The 21,658-nt window shown below is 42.5% G+C and overlaps 1 protein-coding gene across 1 annotated transcript in view; it reads left to right on the top strand.

The window, feature by feature from the left end:
- Apob (apolipoprotein B) overlaps positions 1-21,254 on the top strand; it is a 37,445-nt gene extending 16,191 nt beyond the window's left edge. The window contains exons 17-29 of the mRNA XM_052745659.1: positions 536-703; positions 1,176-1,387; positions 3,759-3,941; positions 4,796-4,911; positions 6,322-6,532; positions 7,212-7,387; positions 7,513-7,700; positions 8,607-8,752; positions 9,552-9,925; positions 10,409-17,863; positions 18,408-18,522; positions 18,627-18,810; positions 19,668-21,254. Of these exons, the coding sequence (XP_052601619.1) occupies positions 536-703; positions 1,176-1,387; positions 3,759-3,941; positions 4,796-4,911; positions 6,322-6,532; positions 7,212-7,387; positions 7,513-7,700; positions 8,607-8,752; positions 9,552-9,925; positions 10,409-17,863; positions 18,408-18,522; positions 18,627-18,810; positions 19,668-21,254 (11,115 nt within the window). The remainder of the gene's footprint in view (positions 1-535; positions 704-1,175; positions 1,388-3,758; positions 3,942-4,795; positions 4,912-6,321; positions 6,533-7,211; positions 7,388-7,512; positions 7,701-8,606; positions 8,753-9,551; positions 9,926-10,408; positions 17,864-18,407; positions 18,523-18,626; positions 18,811-19,667) is intronic.
- Positions 21,255-21,658: the final 404 nt, after the last annotated feature.

Genomic DNA, 21,658 nt, shown 5'->3' with positions numbered 1-21,658 from the left:
AGTGACACAGAGGTCACCCAGCATTGCAAAACCCAGGTTCCATGCCTTGCACTGTGAAAGGAAGAAAGAAAGGGAACACGAGTCTTAACTTCTTTTATGAAATATTGTATAAAATAAAGCAAGAATCAATATATATTAACGCAGACATTGCCTCAGTAGCCACTTACTTTCAAAAAGTTTACTTTACCATAATATAGTACACTTCCGGTAAAGTCTCATTTGTGTTCAGATTTTCACAAGAGCAGAATAATGTCATACATCATTAAAGTTCATAAAGCTGCGAGGTTCAGCTAGGGACCTCTAAATCAGCAGTTTAAAATGACATGACATTCAAGCCAGAGAAACTGCTTATACCCCAATGTGTTGATGCCAGTAACCATGAACTTCCATTCATCAGTCCACCTAGCTAGTGAAAACATACTAGCTCCTCTCTCTGAATAAAGAGGCATCGTGTGTGACATTTAGGAGATCACATTTAACACAGCCCACCCACGTCCAGATTATTTTACATTGCTGTCCCTTGTTGGTTTTGCAGATTGCACAGGCCATCAGGGATGGGTCCAAGAATGACTTGTTTCTTCACTACATCTTCATGGACAATGCCTTTGAGCTCCCGACTGGAGCGGGGTTACAGCTGCAAGTGTCCTCCTCTGGAGTCATCACCCCCGGGACCAAGGCTGGAGTGAGAATGGAATTAGCCAACGTAAGACTCTGCATTGATCAAAATCAATCAATGACTGTTTCTTTTCCTTCTGGGTGGGATTTTTGCACGCATGTTTAAGACACACTCCAACTTAAGGCAAAGCGCATTATGATTGCAATCTTCTTGCTAATTTTTATGAGGGATTTTAGGATTTTACCAGCATGTGTTATATCTCACCATCTCCACTTGAGATGCAGTAACGAAAAAGAGAGCCCAGCTGTTCTCTCAATGAATGAAGACCCTGGTTATCTTTGTATCCAGTAGCGCTTAAAGTAACGTTAGTCCGGGCTCTTCCTAGTCCTGGGAAATGCACATCAGCTCTGGGGAAGCGTTTCTTCCTCAAATCACAGTGATGGTCCCTGTGGCAAGAATTAGCTGACGCATTTGCCAGAGTTCAGAAAGAGAAGCTGAGCTGTCTGCCAGGGTTCTGAGGTGCTGACTGAAACTCAATAGGTCATCTTCTGACTTCCAGATTCAGGCAGAGCTAGTGGCAAAGCCTTCTGTGTCCGTGGAGTTTGTGACAAATATGGGCATCGTCATCCCAGACTTTGCTAAGAGTGGCGTCCAGATGAACACCAACTTCTTCCATGAGTCAGGACTGGAGGCTCGCGTGGCCCTGAAGGCCGGACAGCTGAAGGTCATCATTCCTGCTCCAAAGAGGCCAATCAAGCTGTTCAGTGGCAGGTAATTCTATCACCGAGGTCTACTGGCCTGTTTGAAAGACACAATTGAGTATGTATCTACAGGACTTAGTCAGGCTAGATAACTAACTGGGGTAATTTCCAGTGAAATGGGAGAGAGTTGTCATTGCTTCTACTTTGCATATTTTACTAAAGTTTCCTGTGTCTCTCTGTGTCGACACTTAACATCTGCTGGTTTGTCAGGAGTTACTTGGCTGTGGGGTTCTGTGTAATTTCTCATTCACTCTAAGAATGGAGAAACAGTAGTACCAGAGATGTCCTATTTGGGAAATAAACATTCTCCCCCAGGAAAAACACCAAATGTCACACTAGTTTGTGGGAGCTGACTCTGTGGATGAAAGATGCACCACACTCCTAATCACACGATTGTGGGATCCAGTTTCACATTAAGAGTTCTGGTTTCAATGGTATCCTCAACATATTTGTTTGCTTGCTCAGAAACAGCATTTAATTGCCTGGTTTGTATCAAGCTTGTTGAAGGAGATACATGAGGACCCTTGTCTTCCAGATTTTAACAGTGCAAGGAAGGAACACAGTTAAGGAAATGGCAATAATGAAACCAGGGCTAGGTCAGAGGAGTGGGATACTGTAGAATCATAGATCATGAAGACTTTGGGAGTTGGAATGCTTTCTGAAGAACCCGTTTTTGATCTGTTAGAAGGCCTATGTCAGAGTTGATAAGCAAAGGAGAAAGGAGTGTATGTTCACGCAATGAGAAAAGTACATGTGATGCCCTGAAGAATAAAGAAAAGGATTGGAAATGGCTAAAATGAGCTGAATTAGTAAAGTCGCACAGGGAGCATGAGGGCACTGTGGTAGAAAAGGGCAGTCCATCTTGGACCATGGCTAGCCTCCTAAGCCCCTGGAAAGAGTGTAGACCCTTCTGAAGCCAAAGGAATTGGGAAAGGGGGTATAAATAAGATGAGCTGGTGTTCTAGAGGAAGTCCTCCAACTCTGGGGAGCAACATAGGAGAAGAGACATGTGACTGGAGCTTGGTTAGGTGGGAGCGAAGGCAGTGGCTTGTATTGCAGGAACTTTCGGGGTAAGGCAGAGTGAAGAAGCTCTAGCGATGGTAATGAAGTAGAAAAATGAGTGCAGATTGGCTGGTTATGGAGGGAAAAGAAGGAAGGAAGGGAAGTGGCATGGCCATCATTGAAATAGGAAACAGAGAGCGGAAGCTGCAGCTTGGAGTGAGATGTTGAATTGCTGCTTTTGGTGCCCTAGGGAACAACAAATTTAAGGTACCTAGACATCAAATGGACCTAGGAGTCCAGTAAAGAGATTAGCATGTAGAAGCAAGACTAAACAGAAGTCAGGGTAGGGCAAGACAGGAGAAACACGGGCCAGAGCACAGATAATATAAGCATATGATGGAGAGGGGGAATAGGTAGCAAACAGTGGTAAGGGGTTATAGCAAAGTAGACATCCCCTAGACAGAGTGCTGCTGGCATCAGAGCGACTGACAGATCAGCAAAGCTTGGCTTAAGACACAACCCAAAGTAGGGGGTGGGGATCCCGAAGAAAGCACATGTTCCAAAGAAGAAACCAGAGCAGGGGTAGAATTGGTTCTATTTTCTCCTTTCTGAAGTACATCTCTAAAGTGTTGCAAAGTTCTCAGAGGTTAGACTCTGATATCTTAATGTGGATATGAGTGAGCATCTCTACAAAACACTTCTGAGGGGCCAAAAAGATAAAACACACACACACACACACACACACACACACACACACACACACACACACACACACACACAATTGATTAACGAGCAAGGGAGGGACTGGCAGTACTAAAGAAAGCATTTTCAGGAGCATAAGAAGGGGGAGTCAGTGTAAAGTGTTTGGAGAGAATTCTGCAAGGGAAGAAAACCTTCGATTATAAAGGAGAAAAAAATGGGCTAAGAAGGAAATAAAGAGGTATGCAGATGGGGGTCAGAGTATTAGGTGCACAGATGCCAAAACGTGAGCATTTTAGTGCTAGTAAAAGAACTCAGAATGTAGAAACCTTGCATGCGAAAAAATACAGAGTTCCTACACCCAACCCCAATGATAACCTTCTCTCCCAGCTTCTCTTTCTTCCCACTGTAAAATGGGAATCCTGGGCCTGCAGTGGGACGATGGGAGGTCATGCAGAGAAGACAGTGTGAAATCTGAAACATAAGGGTCCTTACAATCATGTTACTGATGCTCTTTATACTCATATTTGTTTCTCGGTAGACTAAAAAATGTGCGGTGGGTGTGAACAGAAGAGAGGGATAGAGGATGGTGGAGGTGGGGGCATGTGCATGGTGATGCTCAACAATAGGCATTTCAGTTCATGACACAAAGGTAACTCCACCTGCTCCTTCTTCACCAGCAACACACTGCATTTGGTCTCCACCACCAAAACAGAGATGATCCCTCCTCTGGTTGAGAACAGGCAGTCCTGGTCAACTTGCAAACCTTTCTTCACTGGCATGAACTACTGTACCACGGGGGCTTACTCTAATGCCAGCTCCACAGAGTCTGCTTCCTACTACCCCCTAACAGGGGACACAAGGTGAGAGCTACTCAGTGCCAACTGAGCATCTGCTTACCTTCTACCTGGAGGGACAAAAGGAAAAAATGCCAAGGATGGCAAGCCCATGTTACCAACCTTAAGTGCTCACATCATTGTCTGGGAACTTAAAATGGTAGTCCTCTGGTCAACATTTTGTGTGGTCCCCACCCCCACCCTCCCAACCCACCCCACCCCACCCCCAATGCTCTTCATGCACCGGATGAGGTGATCACAACATATTCCCATCTGTCAATTCCTTTTCTGAGTCTCCAGACCCACGGATACAAGCTTTGTGAAGCTGACCAGTGTGCTCAAAGCCCTCACCATGCTGTGGGGCTCATCTTCATCCCCAACCCCCCATTCTCATGGCTTGTTCTCAGCATGAAAGGCACAAGTCAACTCTTCAAGTCATCCAAAAGTCCCGGACATCCTGGAAACTTCCCTTGCCTGGGGCTTTTGGAGAGATTATGTAGAACATTAAGGACTATCACTAGCTAAAGAAAGATGATAGCCAGGTGGTGGTGGCACTTGCCTTTAATCCCAGCACTTCTTGGGAGGCAGAGCCAGGCAGATCTCTGTGAGTTTGAGGCCAACCTGGGCTACAGAGTGAGTTCCAGGAAAAAGCTACACAGAGAAACCCTATCTCGAAAAAAAACAAAACAGAGGGGGGGGGAGAAAAAAGAGAAAAGAGAGAGAGAGAGAGAGAGAGAGAGAGAGAGAGAGAGAGAGAGAGAGAGGATATTAAAACCATACATGTATTTTTTGTGGTATATGAGGCTGAATTGTTGTGGGTGTATTATTACTATCTTTAAAAGAGCTAACAGTGTGTACTGGACATGCCATGACATCTTTAGGTATGAGCTGGAGCTGAAGCCCACAGGAGAGGTGGAGCAGTATTCGGCCAGTGCAACCTATGAATTCCAAAAAGAAGACAAGGTGGACACACTGAAGTTCCTAGTTCAAGCAGAAGGTGGGTATCCACAATGAGGCTGTTCCATCTCTGCCTCAGTCTTGGGTTCAGGACTCACAAGGAGGACAGCTTTATGGTGATACATTTAACAAATACGTCCTGAGTTCCTAGTAGATGTCAGGCCTTTTCTTAAAACTGAAGCTAGAAATAAAGTCTTTACCTTCATGGGAGTTACAGTAATCAAGACAACATGTATTCAGGATGTTAGACCAGGGTCGAGGGGTTGCAGAAACAGAGTACAGAAGGCTCTAGGAAATCGGATACATGGTAGGGAGACAGGAGGATGGTTGAAATAGTAAAACGAAGATGTAACGAAAACTTTCACTGGTAAAGTGAAATTTTGTTTGTTTGTCTTTTGTTTTCATTGTGATTTTCGAGACAGGGTTTCCCCATGTAGCTGGCTGTCCTGGAACTCACACTGTAGACCTCAAACTCAGAGATCCACCTGCTTCTGCCTACTGAGTGCTGGGATTAAAGGCGTGTGCCAGAGCTGCCCGAAGATCTTTTTAAAAAGAGAAAGAAGGAAACGTAACAGGATAGAGAGGAGATAAGCCCCAGGGGAAAGAGTTGCAGGCTAAGGGGCTAGCCTGTGCAAATACTCTGAGGTTGGAACAGACTGAGAAAAGGTGGGAAGGAGACAGAACTGAGAATCTAGTGTGTGAGTGATTTCTGTAGTCCAGGAAAGAGGTGGAGGTGTTTGAATCTGAGTAAGTTTTCAGGCTATTCGAGCAATAGTGTGGAGAGAAAACAGCACAGATGAGTCCACGATGTGGTAAGTGGCTGTGGAGGTGGTTTGGAAGGTAGAAAGGCAAGAAAGAATGATAAGTGATGGGGTGATGTGAGAAGTCATCTTATTCTTGTTGTATTTGGAAGGATTAGAGCTTGCATTCCTTGAACATCTGAGCATCCCCCACCTCAGCTCTTTTCCTGAATGCCCCGCACCCAGATGAAACTCAGCATGATTCAATCCTTTCTTCACTGTGGTCTTGCCCACATATCCTTTTAACAGGGAGATATTGTTGTGACCAACATGTAAGAAACAGCCCCTCTTTTGCCCCTATTTCTTTTCCTCCTAGCCAGTTCCCCACGTCTTCATGATATTTACTGTCATCTGACACAGGTAACTGATTTGCTTACTGTCTGCAAACCCCATTGACCACTAAAAGATGAGCCATACAAGGGCCGGGTACCCCAGTGCCAAGAACAGTGCCTAGGTCATTATAAACCATCAGGAAATACTTAAAAATTAAGTGGATGGATAATGGCATGGCCAATGGGGAAAATCATCTTCACTGGTGTCCTCATTTAAACCCATGGTAGTCAGGAGTTTGCAGCTTTCTTCTCTGCCTCTTTTGTCCTTTGCATAGACTCACAGCACTCATCTCTTGACTCTCCCGTGTACTCTTTCAGGAGTACAGCAGACTGAGGCTACTGCAGTCTTCACGTACAATCGGCGAAGCAGGACTTTATCCAGCGAAGTCCTAATCCCAGGGTTTGATGTTGACTTTGGGACAATCCTCAGAGTTAATGATGAATCCGCTAAGGACAAAAATGCTTACAAACTCATCCTGGACATTCAGAACAAAAAGATCACTGAGGTCTCTCTTGTGGGCCATGTGAGGTAAGGAAAGGTTTCAGTGACCTGAGCTGAACTGGAGGCCTTGATGGCTCCTTGCTTTCTTTTTCAAGCTTTACATCTGGCCAAACCAGAGCCATCTCTGTTCTACAGTCTACCTGCAAATACAGCTCTCAACATGTCCGCCCTTTGCACATATTCAGTTGGACATTTCTATTATTTAAAAAGCACTTGTTTTCTATTTATCAAGTACCATGCTGAGTGCATTAAAACTTGTCTCAGTCCCTTGTCCCTATTTACTGGCAAGGACATGATAACTCCGAGTGGTTTAATTGCTTGGCTAAGGCTAGAGAGAAAGATGCAAATAGTTTATATATATATATATATATATATATATATATATATATATATATATATATAAAGTTTATATATATATTATATATATTATATATATATAATACACACACACACACACACACACACACACACACACACACACACACACACACACACACATAAAGCTTATCTACCTCCCTTCAAACTCCATACTCCATGCTGAATATTGGCTTTATAAGTTAATGAGTTTGGTCTATGTATGGTCAGATACCTGATTTATTCATGTCTGGGTTTTATCACCAAAAATGAAACTTCTAATTATTGAATGCTGGGCACCTCCCTGGAACGGACGAAAGTCATTGATGCCACCTGACTTCTTCTTCAACAGTTATGACAAAAGGGTAGATGGCAAGATCAAAGGTGTCATTTCCATACCACGTTTGCAAGCAGAAGCCAGGAGTGAGATCCACACCCACTGGTCCCCCACCAAACTGCTCTTCCAAATGGACTCCTCTGCTACAGCGTATGGTTCAACAATCTCCAAGAGAGTGGCATGGCGTTATGGTATGTGTCCCTCCCGTCATGTGAGCCCTTTCCAGGGCACTGTGTGCTTAAGGGTAGCTGCTTAGAGTAAAAGCTATGGGCTGACCTAACACCACTGACAGTCATATTGCCTTGTGCATTTTCAGACAATGAGAAAATCGAATTTGACTGGAACGCGGGAACCAATGTGGATACCAAAAAAGTAGCCTCCAATTTCCCTGTGGATCTTGCCAGCTATCCTAGAACTTTGCATGAGTATGCCAATGGTCTCCTGGATCACAGAGTCCCTCAAACAGACATGACTTTCCGGCACATGGGTTCCAAATTAATTGTTGTAAGTATGATCATGCAGCAGAATAAATACATGGCTGTAGATGCTAACAGCATCAATGACTGACATAGATGCAGAAATATCCAAAGATGTATAAGCAAAGCATGCATGGCTAGTTTCCCAGGCACACAAAGCAGCATATAACAAATATCCAATGGATGCCACTAAGCTGAGGAGTTTTCTGTGTTAAAAGAAGCTTTAGGACACTGGCTAGGGGATCTAACATATATTCGTGTGTCTGTGTGTGTCTGTGTATACATACATATGCGAGTCTGTGTATGTATGTATGTATGTATGTATATATGTGTATATAAACATATATGTAGTTAGTTATAGTTTTATATATAAAATGTGTAAAGAAGGGAAAGGATAGCTCAGTCAGTAAAGTGTTTGCTGCGCAAGCATGGAGATCTGAGTTTGATCCCCATCACCCACATAAAGCCAAACAAGGTACTTGTGATCCCACCACAAGGGAGTGAGAGACAGAAGAATCCCTGGGGCTCAGTGGCCAGACAAACTGATGAGCCCCGGGTCCCAGGGAGAGAACTTAGCTAAAAACAACAAGCTAGGCAAACAGTATGAGACAAGGAAGGACATCTGAGGTTGGCCTTTGGCCTTCATGCACACTTGTAAATGCATGCACACATACACACATGGACACACAACTACATACACACACACACACACACACACACACACACACACACACACACAAATGAATGAGTAAAAATAAAATACAGAGAAATCAGTCACTGGAAATCCATACTTTGCTGTAACTTACCTTTAACTTTCAGGGCATTGCCCTGCTTGATAATTGACCTGCAAACATGAACTCTCAGCTCCCGTTAATTGTACTTGGAGACCCACTGAGACCTGTTTCTTGCTCTCAAACTCTCTGTTGTTTTATAGGCAACAAACACATGGCTTCAGATGGCATCCAGGGGTCTCCCTTACTCCCAGATGTTACAGGATCACCTCAACGGCCTCTCGGAGTTGAGCCCCCAGAAAATGGGATTGCCTGACTTTCACATCCCAGACAACCTCTTTCTAAAGAGGTAAGAGGGGAAAAAGGGGAGCATTATCTTTGTACTGTGCAAAGGAATGGAAACATTTTACCTAGCCTGATTTAGACTTTCCTGTTGAAAATTTTCAGAAATTTATTTAAGCACTTGGAATATGCATTGGAATAACAATGAATGGTTATTCAAATATAACAAATACCACCTACTTTATTCTTATAGATCATCATCATAGTCAGCTGCATGTATTTACTGAAAAGATTACAAAGCCTGTTTGATACCCAAGGCCATTTCTGGTGTTCAGCAGAAAGGGTACTATGCAAATAACATCACTGAGACTCAGAGAGGCTAATTCTAAGATAACATTCCCAACTGGTGGAAGCTAAAACTACCATCTACCTTTACGAACTCTTAGACCTGTGTTCTTTTACATATCAAGTTGCTTCTGTTAGGTTTAGCAAATGAGTGTCAAGTATCTACTATATGCAAAATGGTAGAGTAGAAACAGTGAGAAGACAGAAACTGGGTAAGGTTTCATCCTTTCTGCCAGAGATAGATAGGCCTTGTATACACCAACAAATGAACCAATAAATGATATATAAGCAAAATTAGGATGAACTCTTTGAGACTGATCCAAGGGATCATAATGATACAGAGGTGGTTCTTGGGAGGGTTTTGGAAGTGTTTGGCAGGTAGAGGGAAAAGGAAAGGGCCCATGGCATAAGAACTATGATGGTGAAAAGAATGTAATAGACTAGGGAAAATGGGGAGTCAAGACATAGAGTTTTGAGTTCTTAATATCTGACTGTGGGGACACTGTCTTTGTTCACTTCAGCGATGGCCGGGTCAAATATACATTGAACAAGAACAGTATAAAACTGGACATTCCTTTGCCTTTGGGTGGCAAGTCTTCAAAAGATCTAAGGATGCCAGAGAGTGTGAGAACACCAGCCCTCAACTTCAAGTCTGTGGGATTCCATCTGCCATCTCAAACGTTCCAGGTCCCCACTTTTACAATCCCCAAGACACATCAACTGCAAGTGCCTCTCTTGGGTGTTCTAGACCTTTCCACAAATGTCTACAGCAACTTGTACAACTGGTCAGCCTCCTATACTGGTGGCAACACCAGCAAAGACCACTTCAGCCTTCGGGCTCAGTACCGCATGAAGGCTGATTCTGCGGTTGACCTGTTTTCCTACAGCGTGCAAGGTGAGGCCTGCTCAGGTAAAGGGTCCATGGAGCTAATGTATCACACATCCTGATGGGAGAGCTCTAGGAGGAAAGAATATAGGCTTGCCTATAGATGTTTTTCTTGCTACTTGGAAGTCTTTTCATTCATTCAACTAATGAAAATATTTATTAAGCATATGGTAAGGGTTCAATACTATGTTAGGCAGTAACAATAAAGCAGCCATATATACAAGCAATTATAATTCAGTTTAAGAAATGCTATGATACAGTATATACTATATGGTATGAGGTGCAGTGGAAACATTTGATAAGGGAACCCAACAAGGTCTGCAGCAACCCAGGAAGACTTCCTGGAGGAAGGACTTCATATTTCATGTATACATTACAAATGCCACTACTACAATTGACCCAGCTGTATGAGGTTCCTGTTGACTTTCAACATAAAGGTTATTCTGGAAATTTGTTGCTTAATTTAACCAGTATCTTTAATTTTTCTGTTAGGTTCTGGAGAAACAACATATGACAGCCAGAGTACATTCACATTGTCGTGTGATGGGTCTCTACACCACAAATTTCTAGATTCAAAATTCAAAGTCAGTCATGTAGAAAAATTTGGAAACACGCCAGTCTCAAAAGGTTTGCTAACATTTGAAGCATCTAGTGCCTTGGGACCACAGATGTCTGCTACGGTTCACCTGGACTCAAAAAAGAAGCAGCATTTGTATGTCAAAGAAATCAAGGTTGATGGACAGTTCAGAGCATCCTCGTTTTATGCTCAAGGCAGATATGGCCTGTCTTGTGAGAGAGATCCTACCACCGGCCAGCTGAGTGGGGAATCCAACATGAGGTTTAACTCCACCTACCTCCAGGGTACCAACCAGATAGTGGGAGTGTACCAGGATGGAACCTTCTCCCTCACCTCTACCTCTGATCTGCAAGATGGCATATTCAAGAACACCGCTTCCCTGAAATATGAAAACTATGAGCTGACCCTGAAATCTGACAGCAGTGGACAGTATGAGAACTTTGCTGCTTCTAACAAGCTGGACATGACATTCTCTAAGCAAAGTGCATCACTACGTTCTGAACATCAGGCCAAATACAAGTCCCTGAGGCTTGTCACCCTCCTTTCTGGATCAGTCACTTCCCAGGGTATGGAATTAAATGCTGACATCTTCGGCACTGACCAAATTAATACCGGCGCTCACAAGGCAACACTAAAGATTGCCCGGGATGGATTGTCCACCAGTGCAACCAGCAACTTGAAGTACAGCCCCCTGCTGCTGGAGAATGAGTTGAATGCAGAGCTGGGTCTCTCTGGGGCTTCCATGAAATTATCAACAAACGGCCGCTTCAAGGAACACCATGCAAAATTCAGTCTGGATGGAAAAGCTGCCCTCACAGAGTTATCATTGGGAAGCATTTACCAGGCCATGATTCTGGGTGCAGACAGCAAAAACATCTTCAACTTCAAACTCAGCCGAGAAGGGCTGAGGCTGTCCAATGACATGATGGGTTCTTACGCTGAAATGAAACTTGACCATGCACACAGTCTAAGCATTGCAGGTCTCTCACTGGATGTCTCCTCAAAAATGGACAACATTTACAGTGCAGACAAGTTTTATAAGCAGAATTTTAACTTGCAGCTACAGCCCTATTCTTTTGTAACTGCTTTAAGCAGTGACTTGAGATACAACGCTCTAGATGTGGCCAGCAGTGGGAGGTTACGGCTGGAACCACTGACGTTGATTGTGGGTGGCAGCTTTAAAGGAACCTATCAAAATCATGAGCTAAAACACATCTATACCATCTCTTATGCTGACCTAATAGTAGCAAGTTACAGAGCAGACACTGTTGCCAAGGTTCAGGGCGTGGAATTCAACCATCGGCTTAAAGCAGACATCATTGGCCTGGCTTCCTCTGTTGACGTCATCACCAACTATAATTCAGATCCACTGCACTTTAGCAATGTTTTCCACTTGGTTTTGGCACCATTCCACTTGGGCATCGATACACACACGAGTGGAGATGGGAAACTGGCTCTCTGGGGAGAACACACCGGGCAGCTGTATAATAAGTTCATGCTGAAAGCAGAACCTGTGGCACTCACTTTCTCTCATGATTTCAAAGGATCCACAAACCACGATCTTGGGTACAAAAGCAGTATCAGTACCGGTCTTGAACATACAGTCAGTGCCCTGCTCACACCTGCGGAGCAGACAAGCAGCTGGAAATTCAAGACCAGACTGAATGACAAGGTATACAGCCAGGACTTTGAAGCCTACAACACTAAAGACAAAATCGGCGTCGAGCTTAGTGGACGGGCTGACCTCTCTGGGCTGTACTCACCAATTAAAGTGCCGTTTTTCCACAGCGAGCCTGACAATGTCCTTAATGACTTGGAGATAAATGATGCTGTGGACAAGCCCCAAGAATTCACAATTGTTGCTTTTGTGAAGTATGATAAGAACCAGGATGTTCACACCATCAGCCTCCCGTTCTTTAAAAGCCTGCCAGAGTATTTGGAGAGAAATCGAAGAGGAATTATAACTCTACTGGAAGCCATGCAGGGAGAATTGCAACGCATCAATATTGATGAGTTTGCGAGGAAGTACAAAGCAGCCCTGAGCAGACTTCCACGGCAAATCCATGATTATCTGAATGCATCTGACTGGGAGAGACAAGTAACCAATGCCAAGGAAAAATTAACTGCTTTTATGGAAAATTATAAAATTACAGACAATGATGTACTAATTGCATTAGATAGTGTCAAAATCAACTTCAATGAAAAACTTTCTCAACTTGAGACATACGTGATACAATTTGATCAGTATATTAGAGATAATTATGATCCACAGGATTTTAAAAAAGCTATTGCTCAGATCATTGATCGAATCATTGAAACGTTAAAAATTCTTGATGAACAGTATCATATCCGTGTAAATCTAGAAAAATCAATCCATAACCTGTATTTATTTGTTGAAAATGTTGATCTTAACAAAATTGGCAGCAGTGCAGCCTCTTGGGTCCAAAATGTGGATACTAAATATCAAATCAGAATCCAGATCCAAGAGAAACTGCAGCAGCTCAGGACACAGATTCAGACTATAGACATTCAACAGCTGGCTGCAGACTTGAAACAACAGGTTGAAGCCATTGATGTCACCAAGCATTTAGATCAATTGAGAACTGCAATTCTATTCCAAAGAATAAACGACATTATTGAGCGTGTCGAATACTTTGTTAGGAATCTTATTGAGGATTTTAAAGTAACTGAGAAAATCAATACTTTTAGAGCTATAGTCCATGAGTTAATTGAGAAATATGAAGTAGACCGGCAACTCCGGGTTTTAATGGATAAATCAGTAGCGTTGGCCCACAGATACAGCCTGGGTGAGGCTCTTCAGAAACTAAGCAATGTGCTACAACAAACTGAGATAAGAGATTACTATGAGAAATTTGTTGGGTTTATTGATGATGCTGTCGAGTGGCTGAAAGCATTGTCCTTCAAAAATGTCATCCAAGAACTAAATAGATATCTTGACATATTGGTGAAGATGTTAAAAGCATTTGACTATCACCAGTTCATAGACGAAACCAATAGCAAAATACGTGAGGTGACTCAGAGAATCAATGCTGAAATCCAAGCTCTTGAACTTCCACAGAAAACTGAAGTGTTGAAACTGCTGGCAGGAGACTTCAAAGCCACGGTCTCCACTTACCTGGAAAGACTCAAGGACACCAAAGTAACCGTGTTTGTTGATTGGCTGCAGGATGCTTTGGTTCTCATAAAAGCCCATTTCCAAGACACTCTAGAAGATGTGCGAGACCGACTTTATCAAATGGACATTCAGTGGGAACTCGAACACTTCTTATCCCTGGTAAGCCAAGTGTACAATACACTGGTCACCTATATTTCTGACTGGTGGATTCTAACTGCTAAGAACATTACAGATTTTGCAGAGCAATACTCTATCCAAAACTGGGCTGAGAGTGTGAAAAGGCTGGTGGAACAAGGGTTCACTGTCCCCGAAATCCGAACATTTCTGGGGACCATGCCTGCGTTTGAGGTCAGTCTCCGTGCTCTCCAAGAAGCTAACTTTCAGACTCCTGACTTCATAGTCCCCCTGACGGATTTGAGGATCCCATCAATTCAGATAAACTTCAAAACATTGAAGAATGTAAAGATCCCATCAAGATTTTCTACCCCAGAATTCACTCTCCTCAATACCTTTCATATCCCCTCCTTTACAATAGACTTGCTGGAAATAAAAGCAAAGATTATCAGAACTATTGACCAAATGCTGAGCAGTGAGCTACAGTGGCCTCTTCCAGAAGTGTACCTGAGAGATCTGGAGATGGTGAACATCCCTCTTACAAGACTCACTCTGCCAGACTTCCATGTACCAGAAATCACAATTCCAGAATTCACAATCCCAAATGTCAATTTCAAAGATTTTCAAGTTCCTGATCTTCACATACCAGAATTCCAGCTTCCTCGCCTCTCACACACAATTGAAATACCTGCTTTTGGCAAACTTCATGGCATCCTGAAGATCCAGTCTCCCCTCTTTACATTAGATGCGAATGCCAACATACAGAATGTAACTACTTCACAGAACAGAGCAGAGATTGTGGCTTCTGTCGCTGCTATGGGAGAGTCCAAATTTGAAGCTCTCAATTTTGATTTTGAAGCACAAGCTCAATTCTTGGAGATAAATCCTAATCCTAACCCTCTGGTCCTGAAGGAATCTATGAACTTCTCCAGTAAGCATGTGAGGATGGAGCATGAGGGTGAGATATTATTTTCTGGAAAGGTCATTGAGGGAAAATCAGACACTGTTGCCAGTTTATACACAGAGAAAAATACAGTGGAGTTTAATAACAGTATGATTGTCAAGATGAACAATCAGCTCACCCTTGACAGTCACACAAAGTACTTTCACAAGTTGAGTATCCCCAGGCTGGACTTCTCCAGTAAGGCTTCCTTTAACAATGAAATCAAGACACTATTGGAAGCTGGACATGTGGCATGGACTTCTTCAGAGACAGGGTCATGGAATTGGGCCTGTCCCAACTTCTCAGATGAGGGCATACATTCATCCAAAATTAGCTTCACTGTAGAAGGACCCATTGCTTCTTTTGGACTGTCTAATAACATAAATGGCAAGCACCTGAGGGTCATCCAAAAACTGGCATACGAATCTGGCTTCCTCAACTATTCTAAGTTTTCAGTTGAGTCGAAAATTGAATCTCAGCACGTGGGCTCCAGCATTCTAACTGGCAAGGGAACAGTACTGCTCAGAGACGCAAAGGCAGAAATGACTGGGGAGCACAATGCTGACTTACATGGAAAAGTTATTGGGACTTTGAAAAATTCTCTTTTCTTTTCGGCACACCCATTTACAATTACTGCATCCACAAATAATGAAGGGAATTTGAAAGTTAGTTTTCCACTAAAGTTGACTGGGAAAATAGACTTCCTGAATAACTATGCACTATTTCTGAGCCCTCATGTCCAGCAAGCAAGCTGGCAAGCGGGTGCTAGATTCAATCAGTACAAATACAATCAAAATTTTTCTGCTATTAACAATGAACACAACATGGAAGCCCGTGTAGGAATGAATGGAGATGCCAACTTGGATTTCTTAAACATACCTTTAACAATTCCTGAAATTACTCTACCTTATATAGGGCTCACAACTCCCTTACTGAAGGATTTCTCCATATGGGAAGAAACAGGCTTGAGAGAATTTTTGAAGACAACAAAGCAATCATTTGATTTAAGTGTAAAGGCTCAATATAAAAAGAACAGAGACAGGCATGCCTTTATGATTCCTCTGAGCACTTTTTATGAGTTTATTCTCAACAATGTCAACTCCTGGGACAGGAAATTTGAGAAAGTCAGAGACAGTGCATTAGATTTTCTTACCACATCCTATAACGAAGCAAAAATTAAATTTGATGAGTACAAAATAGAAAATTCCCTCATTCAGCCCCCCAGGACCTTCCAAAGTCATGGGTACACTATCCCATTTGTCAACATTGAAGTGTCTCCATTTGCTGTAGAGACAATGGCCTCCAGCCATGTGATACCCAAAGCAATAAGCACCCCAAGTGTCACAATTCCAGGACCTAATGTCATCGTGCCTTCATACAGGTTAGTGTTGCCATCCCTGGAGCTGCCGGTACTTCATGTCCCTAGGAATCTACTCAAGTTTTCCCTCCCAGATTTCAAGGAATTGAGCCCTATTGACAATATTTATATTCCAGCCCTGGGCAATTTTACCTATGACTTTTCTTTCAAATCAAGTGTCATCACGCTGAATACCAATGCTGGACTTTATAACCAGTCAGACATTGTTGCTCGTTTCCTCTCTTCCTCTTCATTTGTCACTGATGCCCTACAGTACAAATTGGAGGGCACTTCACGTCTGACGCAGAAAAGAGGACTGGCCATAGCTGTCTCTCTCGCTAACAAATATGTAAAAGGCAATCACGACAGCACCATTAGCTTAACCAAGAAAAACATAGAAGCATCCGTGAAAACAACCGCAAGCCTCCATGTTCCCATTTTAACAATGAACTTCAAGCAGGAACTTAACGGCAATGCCAAGTCAAAGCCCACTCTCTCATCATCCATTGAACTAAACTACGACTTCAACTCCTCAAAGCTGCACTCCACTGCTAAGGGAGGTATCGACCACAAGTTCAGCTTGGAAAGCCTCACTTCCTACTTCTCCATGGAGTCATCCACCAAAGGAAATATCAAAGGTTCTGTCCTTTCGCAGGAATATTCAGGAAGTGTTGCCAGCGAGGCCAACACGTACCTGAATTCCAAGGGTACTCGGTCTTCAGTACAGCTGCAAGGAGCTTCTGTACTCGATGGTATCTGGAACATTGAAGTAGGAGAAAATCTTGCTGGGGAAGCCACTCTCCGACGTATCTACACCACGTGGGAACACAGTGTTAAAAACCACTTGCAGGTAGACAACTTCTTTGTCACAAAAGGAAAGCAAACATGCAGAGCCACCCTGGAGCTCTCCCCATGGACAATGTCAACCCTTCTACAGGTTCATGTGAGTCAACCCAGTTCCCTTCTTGATCTCCATCACTTTGACCAGGAAGTGACCCTGAAAGCCGATACTAAGAACCAGAAAGTCATCTGGAAAAGTGAAGCCCAGATTCATTCACAGGTCCTTCAGCACAATGTGCAGTTCTCCAATGACCAACAAGAGGTACGCCTTGATTTTGCAGGATCCACAGAAGGACAAACCATCTTTCTACCAGTATATGGCAAGAGCTTGCAGGAACTCCTACAGATGGATGGAAAGAGACACTATCTTCAGGCTTCAACATCCCTTGTGTATACCAAAAACCCCAATGGCTATCTCTTCTCACTCCCTGTGCAAGAACTGACTGATAGATTCATTATACCAGGGCTGAAACTAAATGACTTCAGTGGAATAAAAATCTATAAGAAATTAAGTACCTCTCCATTTGCCCTCAACCTAACAATGCTCCCCAAGGTAAATTTCCCTGGGATTGATGTGTTAACACAATACTCTAAACCGGAGGAGGACTCCTCTGTTCCTGCTTTTGAGGTAACTATACCTGAAGTTCAGTTCATTGTGTCCCAGTTCACACTTCCAAAGAGCTTTCCAGTTGGCAATGCTGGCTTGGGTCTGAATGAGATAGCCAACATGATTGCAGGTGTGGATCTGCCTAGCGTCACCCTGCCTGAGCAAACTGTTGAGATCCCATCCGTCAAGTTCTCTGTGCCTGTAGGAATTTTTATTCCTTTCTTTGGAGCACTGACTACACATGTTGGGGTGGCCTCTCCTGTGTATAATGTCACTTGGAGTGCTGGTTTGAAAAACAAAGCAGATCATGTTGAAACCTCCCTGGATTCCACGTGCAGTTCAATCTGGCAGTTTCTGGAGTATGAGCTAAAAGGTAAGGAAACCTTCTTCCAACTCTCCTGGATACTATGGGTTTTCAATTGAGTATTGAGTAAATAATGACATATTTAATTTGCACTAAAGGAACAATTGTTATCTGTAGCAAAATGTGGCAATGAAAAGGAGAATGTGTATATTCCACATATATTTTTAAAACAAAGCTAGAACCCCTACTGACACTGAAGAACAAATTTAAAGAAAATAGCTTTTTTCTGTAATAATTTAAAGACAAATAATGCCTCCTGTTTATTTTTTAAAAATCATAGGAATTTGGAGTATAGCTCTGTGGTAGAGAACATGCTTAGCATGTATGAGGCCCTGGGTTCAAACCCCAGTACTACCACAAAAAAAGAATAATAATACTTTTTTTTAAAAAAAAAATCTACAAATTGCACATGGTATGTTTTAAATTTTTAAGTTAGGTGATTGGTTAAGGTATCTGTCCAAGTTTTCAGTACACACACACACACACACACACACACACACACACACACACTTACAATGATGTATCAATGACATATAAAATCTCTCCTATACAGTTGTGGGAACACACAAAATTGAAGATCATATGTTCATCTGTAAGAACAAAGGAACACTTCAACACCGTGACTTCAATGTGGAGTACAAGGATGACGGTGTATATAAAGGACTTTGGTATGAAAGTTTTGCTGTCACTTGGCAATCTTTTCAAAACTTGCTGAGACGCTTGCCGTCTCTGGCCCCATTTCGTTATGACTCATCTGCTTTTCTGATTTCAGGGTCTGGCAGGGAGAAGCTCACCTTGACATCACCAGTCCAGTATTGACTGAGCTCCATCTGCACTACAAAGAAGATGAGAAAAGTCTGTCTGCCTCAGCAGCCTCCCCAGCCATAGGCACTGTGGGTCTGGAGTCAAGCAGAGATGACCAGAGTGTGGAGCTGAATGTCTACTTCCTCCCTCAGGTGGGTCCCAGCTGATGAGTATCATGTGCTCAAAAGCAAGTAGAGAACTAGAGATGCTTCATTTCCTTCTAGCTGGCTCTCTGACAGCATTCTCAAACTAGGTGAAAGACAAGTCACACGTCTTCATGGAGGTACTGCTGTCTTGAAAACATTGCAGTACATCTTTGCTGAGATTAAATTATTAGACACACCCATGAGACCCAATTAGCACTATTATTTTATGGCTTTCTGGGCAAAGACGAGAGTCAATACCTCATCTCCTAAGACATGCACAAACTCTGCCACGTATATAGTTTTTAAATCGTATTTTCTGGATTTTTCTTTTTTGAGGCTTCATAATTCTTCTCCACAGTGAAATTGTTAGACTGAGGTACATCAAATTCATATGATGTCATTTATAAGCTCTACTGGGACCAAATCAAAGATGACATTGCTACAAGGAGATAAGCCTAAAGCCAGCCATTAGCTTGGCAGGTGAATGCTGAAGTTAGAACTCTTGAGCTGGACTTTTTCTTCTTTATTCTAGAATGTGGGGTTTTTTTCCTACCTCTTTCCTCCTTTTCCCATTTTCCCATTCCAAGAAGACTTTAGTGCTAAATGCCACCAGGTAGATATCACACATACCTTTTTATCCTCTAGGAAGCATGTGATAAAGAGAAATTAACATCAGCGGGCCTATTTAACCATAAAACAAAAACATGAACTAACAAAGGAGGTCTAAATCCCCTTAAGAATGTGAAAGACTCTCCTCTGGTCTTTACTTTTAAGTGCTAATGAAATTTTAGTGTACTATATTATATAATCAGAGTCATTGAGAGTATGTTCTGTTTTCATCTGATTTATTCTTCTGGTTTTAGTCCCCTCTAGACAGAAAACTCAGCATATTCAAAACTGAGTGGAGGTTCAAGAAGTCTGAGGATGGAAAGCACATCAAAATTAATTGGGAAGAAAAGGCAGCTTCCAGATTGCTGGGCTCCCTAAAAAGCAATGTGCCCAAGGCTACAGAGGCTATCTATGATTATGTCAATAAGTACTACCTGGGAAATGCTTCTTCAGAGCTAAGGAGGAGTCTGCAGAACAATGCTGAAAGTGCTAGAAAGAAGATTTACAAAATGAACATGGATTTCCAGAAGGCAGCCCATGATGCCTACCAGGAGTGGAAAGGCAAGACCCAGCATCTGTATGAGGAAATGTTGGCTCAAGAGGGCCAAAGCATCCCCGAGAGACTCCAGGACACGGTGGTAGACAGCCTACTAAATATTACTCACAAGTACCACATGGCAGTCACATTTCTCACCGACTCATTCATTCATTTCCTGAAAAACAATACATTCCAGCTCCCAGGTAATGGCGGGATATATACTATCGATGAACTCTGCACGATGGTCATGAGGGAAACGTTGAAGTCACTGTCTCAGCTATATTCAAGTATCTATGGCAGTTTAGAAAAACTGCTTTCCTATGTCCAAGACCTAGTTGAGAAATTGGGTTTAATCAATGACCTAGAATTTAAATTTCCTTTTATTTCAAAAGCCAGGAAACTACCAGATGTGATTCTGGAGTACAGGAAGCTCTTAGACATTTTATCAGATTTAATCCAAGAGTACTCTAAAGCCCTCCAGAATACTAACTTCACAGAAATACTAAGTGATCTTCAGATCATTTTGGAGAGAACTTTAGACATCACAGAAGAAAAAATTCAATGCCTAAACAACAAAGGATCTGCTTGCTTCACTGATTATATCAATACGATCTTCAAAATACATATCCCAAATGCTTTCAAATTCCTAAGAGAAGAGCTATATCCTATCTTCAGTGAGTTCAATGACTCTGTTCAAAGTATACTTCAGGAGTGGTCTTACAAACTACAGCAGGTCCATCAGTACATAAAGGCTCTTCGTGAAGAGTATTTTGATCCAAGCATAGTTGGCTGGACAGTAAAATATTATGAAGTAGAAGAAAAGGTGGTTGACCTAATCAAGTCCCTCTTAGTTATCCTGAGGGATTTCTACTCTGAACACAGTGCCAGGGCTGTTGATTTTGCTTCCAAAATCACAAATCAAGTTGAGCAATTCATGCCCAGGGATATCCAAGGATGTCTTAGCATCTTTGCTGATATAAATGGAAAGGGGAAGGAGAAGATTGCAGAGCTTTCTATTATGGCAAAGGAAACAATTAAAAGCTGGCCCACTGCAATGAAGGGAACCATTTCTGAGTACCACCAGCAGTTCAGTTCCAAACTGCAGGATTTTTCTGATCAATTCTCTGATTACTATGAAAAATTCATTGCCGAGTCCACAAGATTGATTGATCTGTCCATTCAAAGCTACTACGAGTTTCTAAGATACATCACCGAGTTGCTGAAAGAGCTGCAGGTGGCCACAGCCAATAATGTGAGCCCCTACATTAAGCTTGCCCCAGGAGAACTGATTATCACTTTCTGATTCATTTATTCATCTATTCCAATTAAACTTTCACATAGTAGGAGACTTGACATACTACTATAAAAACCATCCAACTGAGCCAGCCCTGCAGCCGACAGTAAGAGGCATGTGTGAACTAAGCCTACAACCAAGCTGGCATAAGAACCAAGAACTCAGGAAGACACATTTTTACAAGTTAGAGAAAAATCAAGATCTGAGTTATTTTGTTAAACTTGGGAGGGGTGAACAAATAAATGACTTCTTTATTGTGCATCATACCCTTCAGTTTGGCTCATTTGTATTAATACAATCAATTTAAAGGTTCTGGCCTTCCTAACCTCCACAAGGACACACACTCGCATTTTCGTGATAAAAATAAAGGGAGAAGTTGTGGAGGAAAATATTTTTCTTCTTAGAAAAATAGG

The sequence above is a fragment of the Peromyscus californicus genome, unplaced genomic scaffold, assembly GCF_007827085.1.
Source record: "Peromyscus californicus insignis strain IS unplaced genomic scaffold, ASM782708v3 Scaffold_1__1_contigs__length_55948999, whole genome shotgun sequence".
Classification (NCBI taxonomy): domain Eukaryota; kingdom Metazoa; phylum Chordata; class Mammalia; order Rodentia; family Cricetidae; genus Peromyscus; species Peromyscus californicus.
This window is presented reverse-complemented; position numbering and strand designations above follow the sequence as displayed.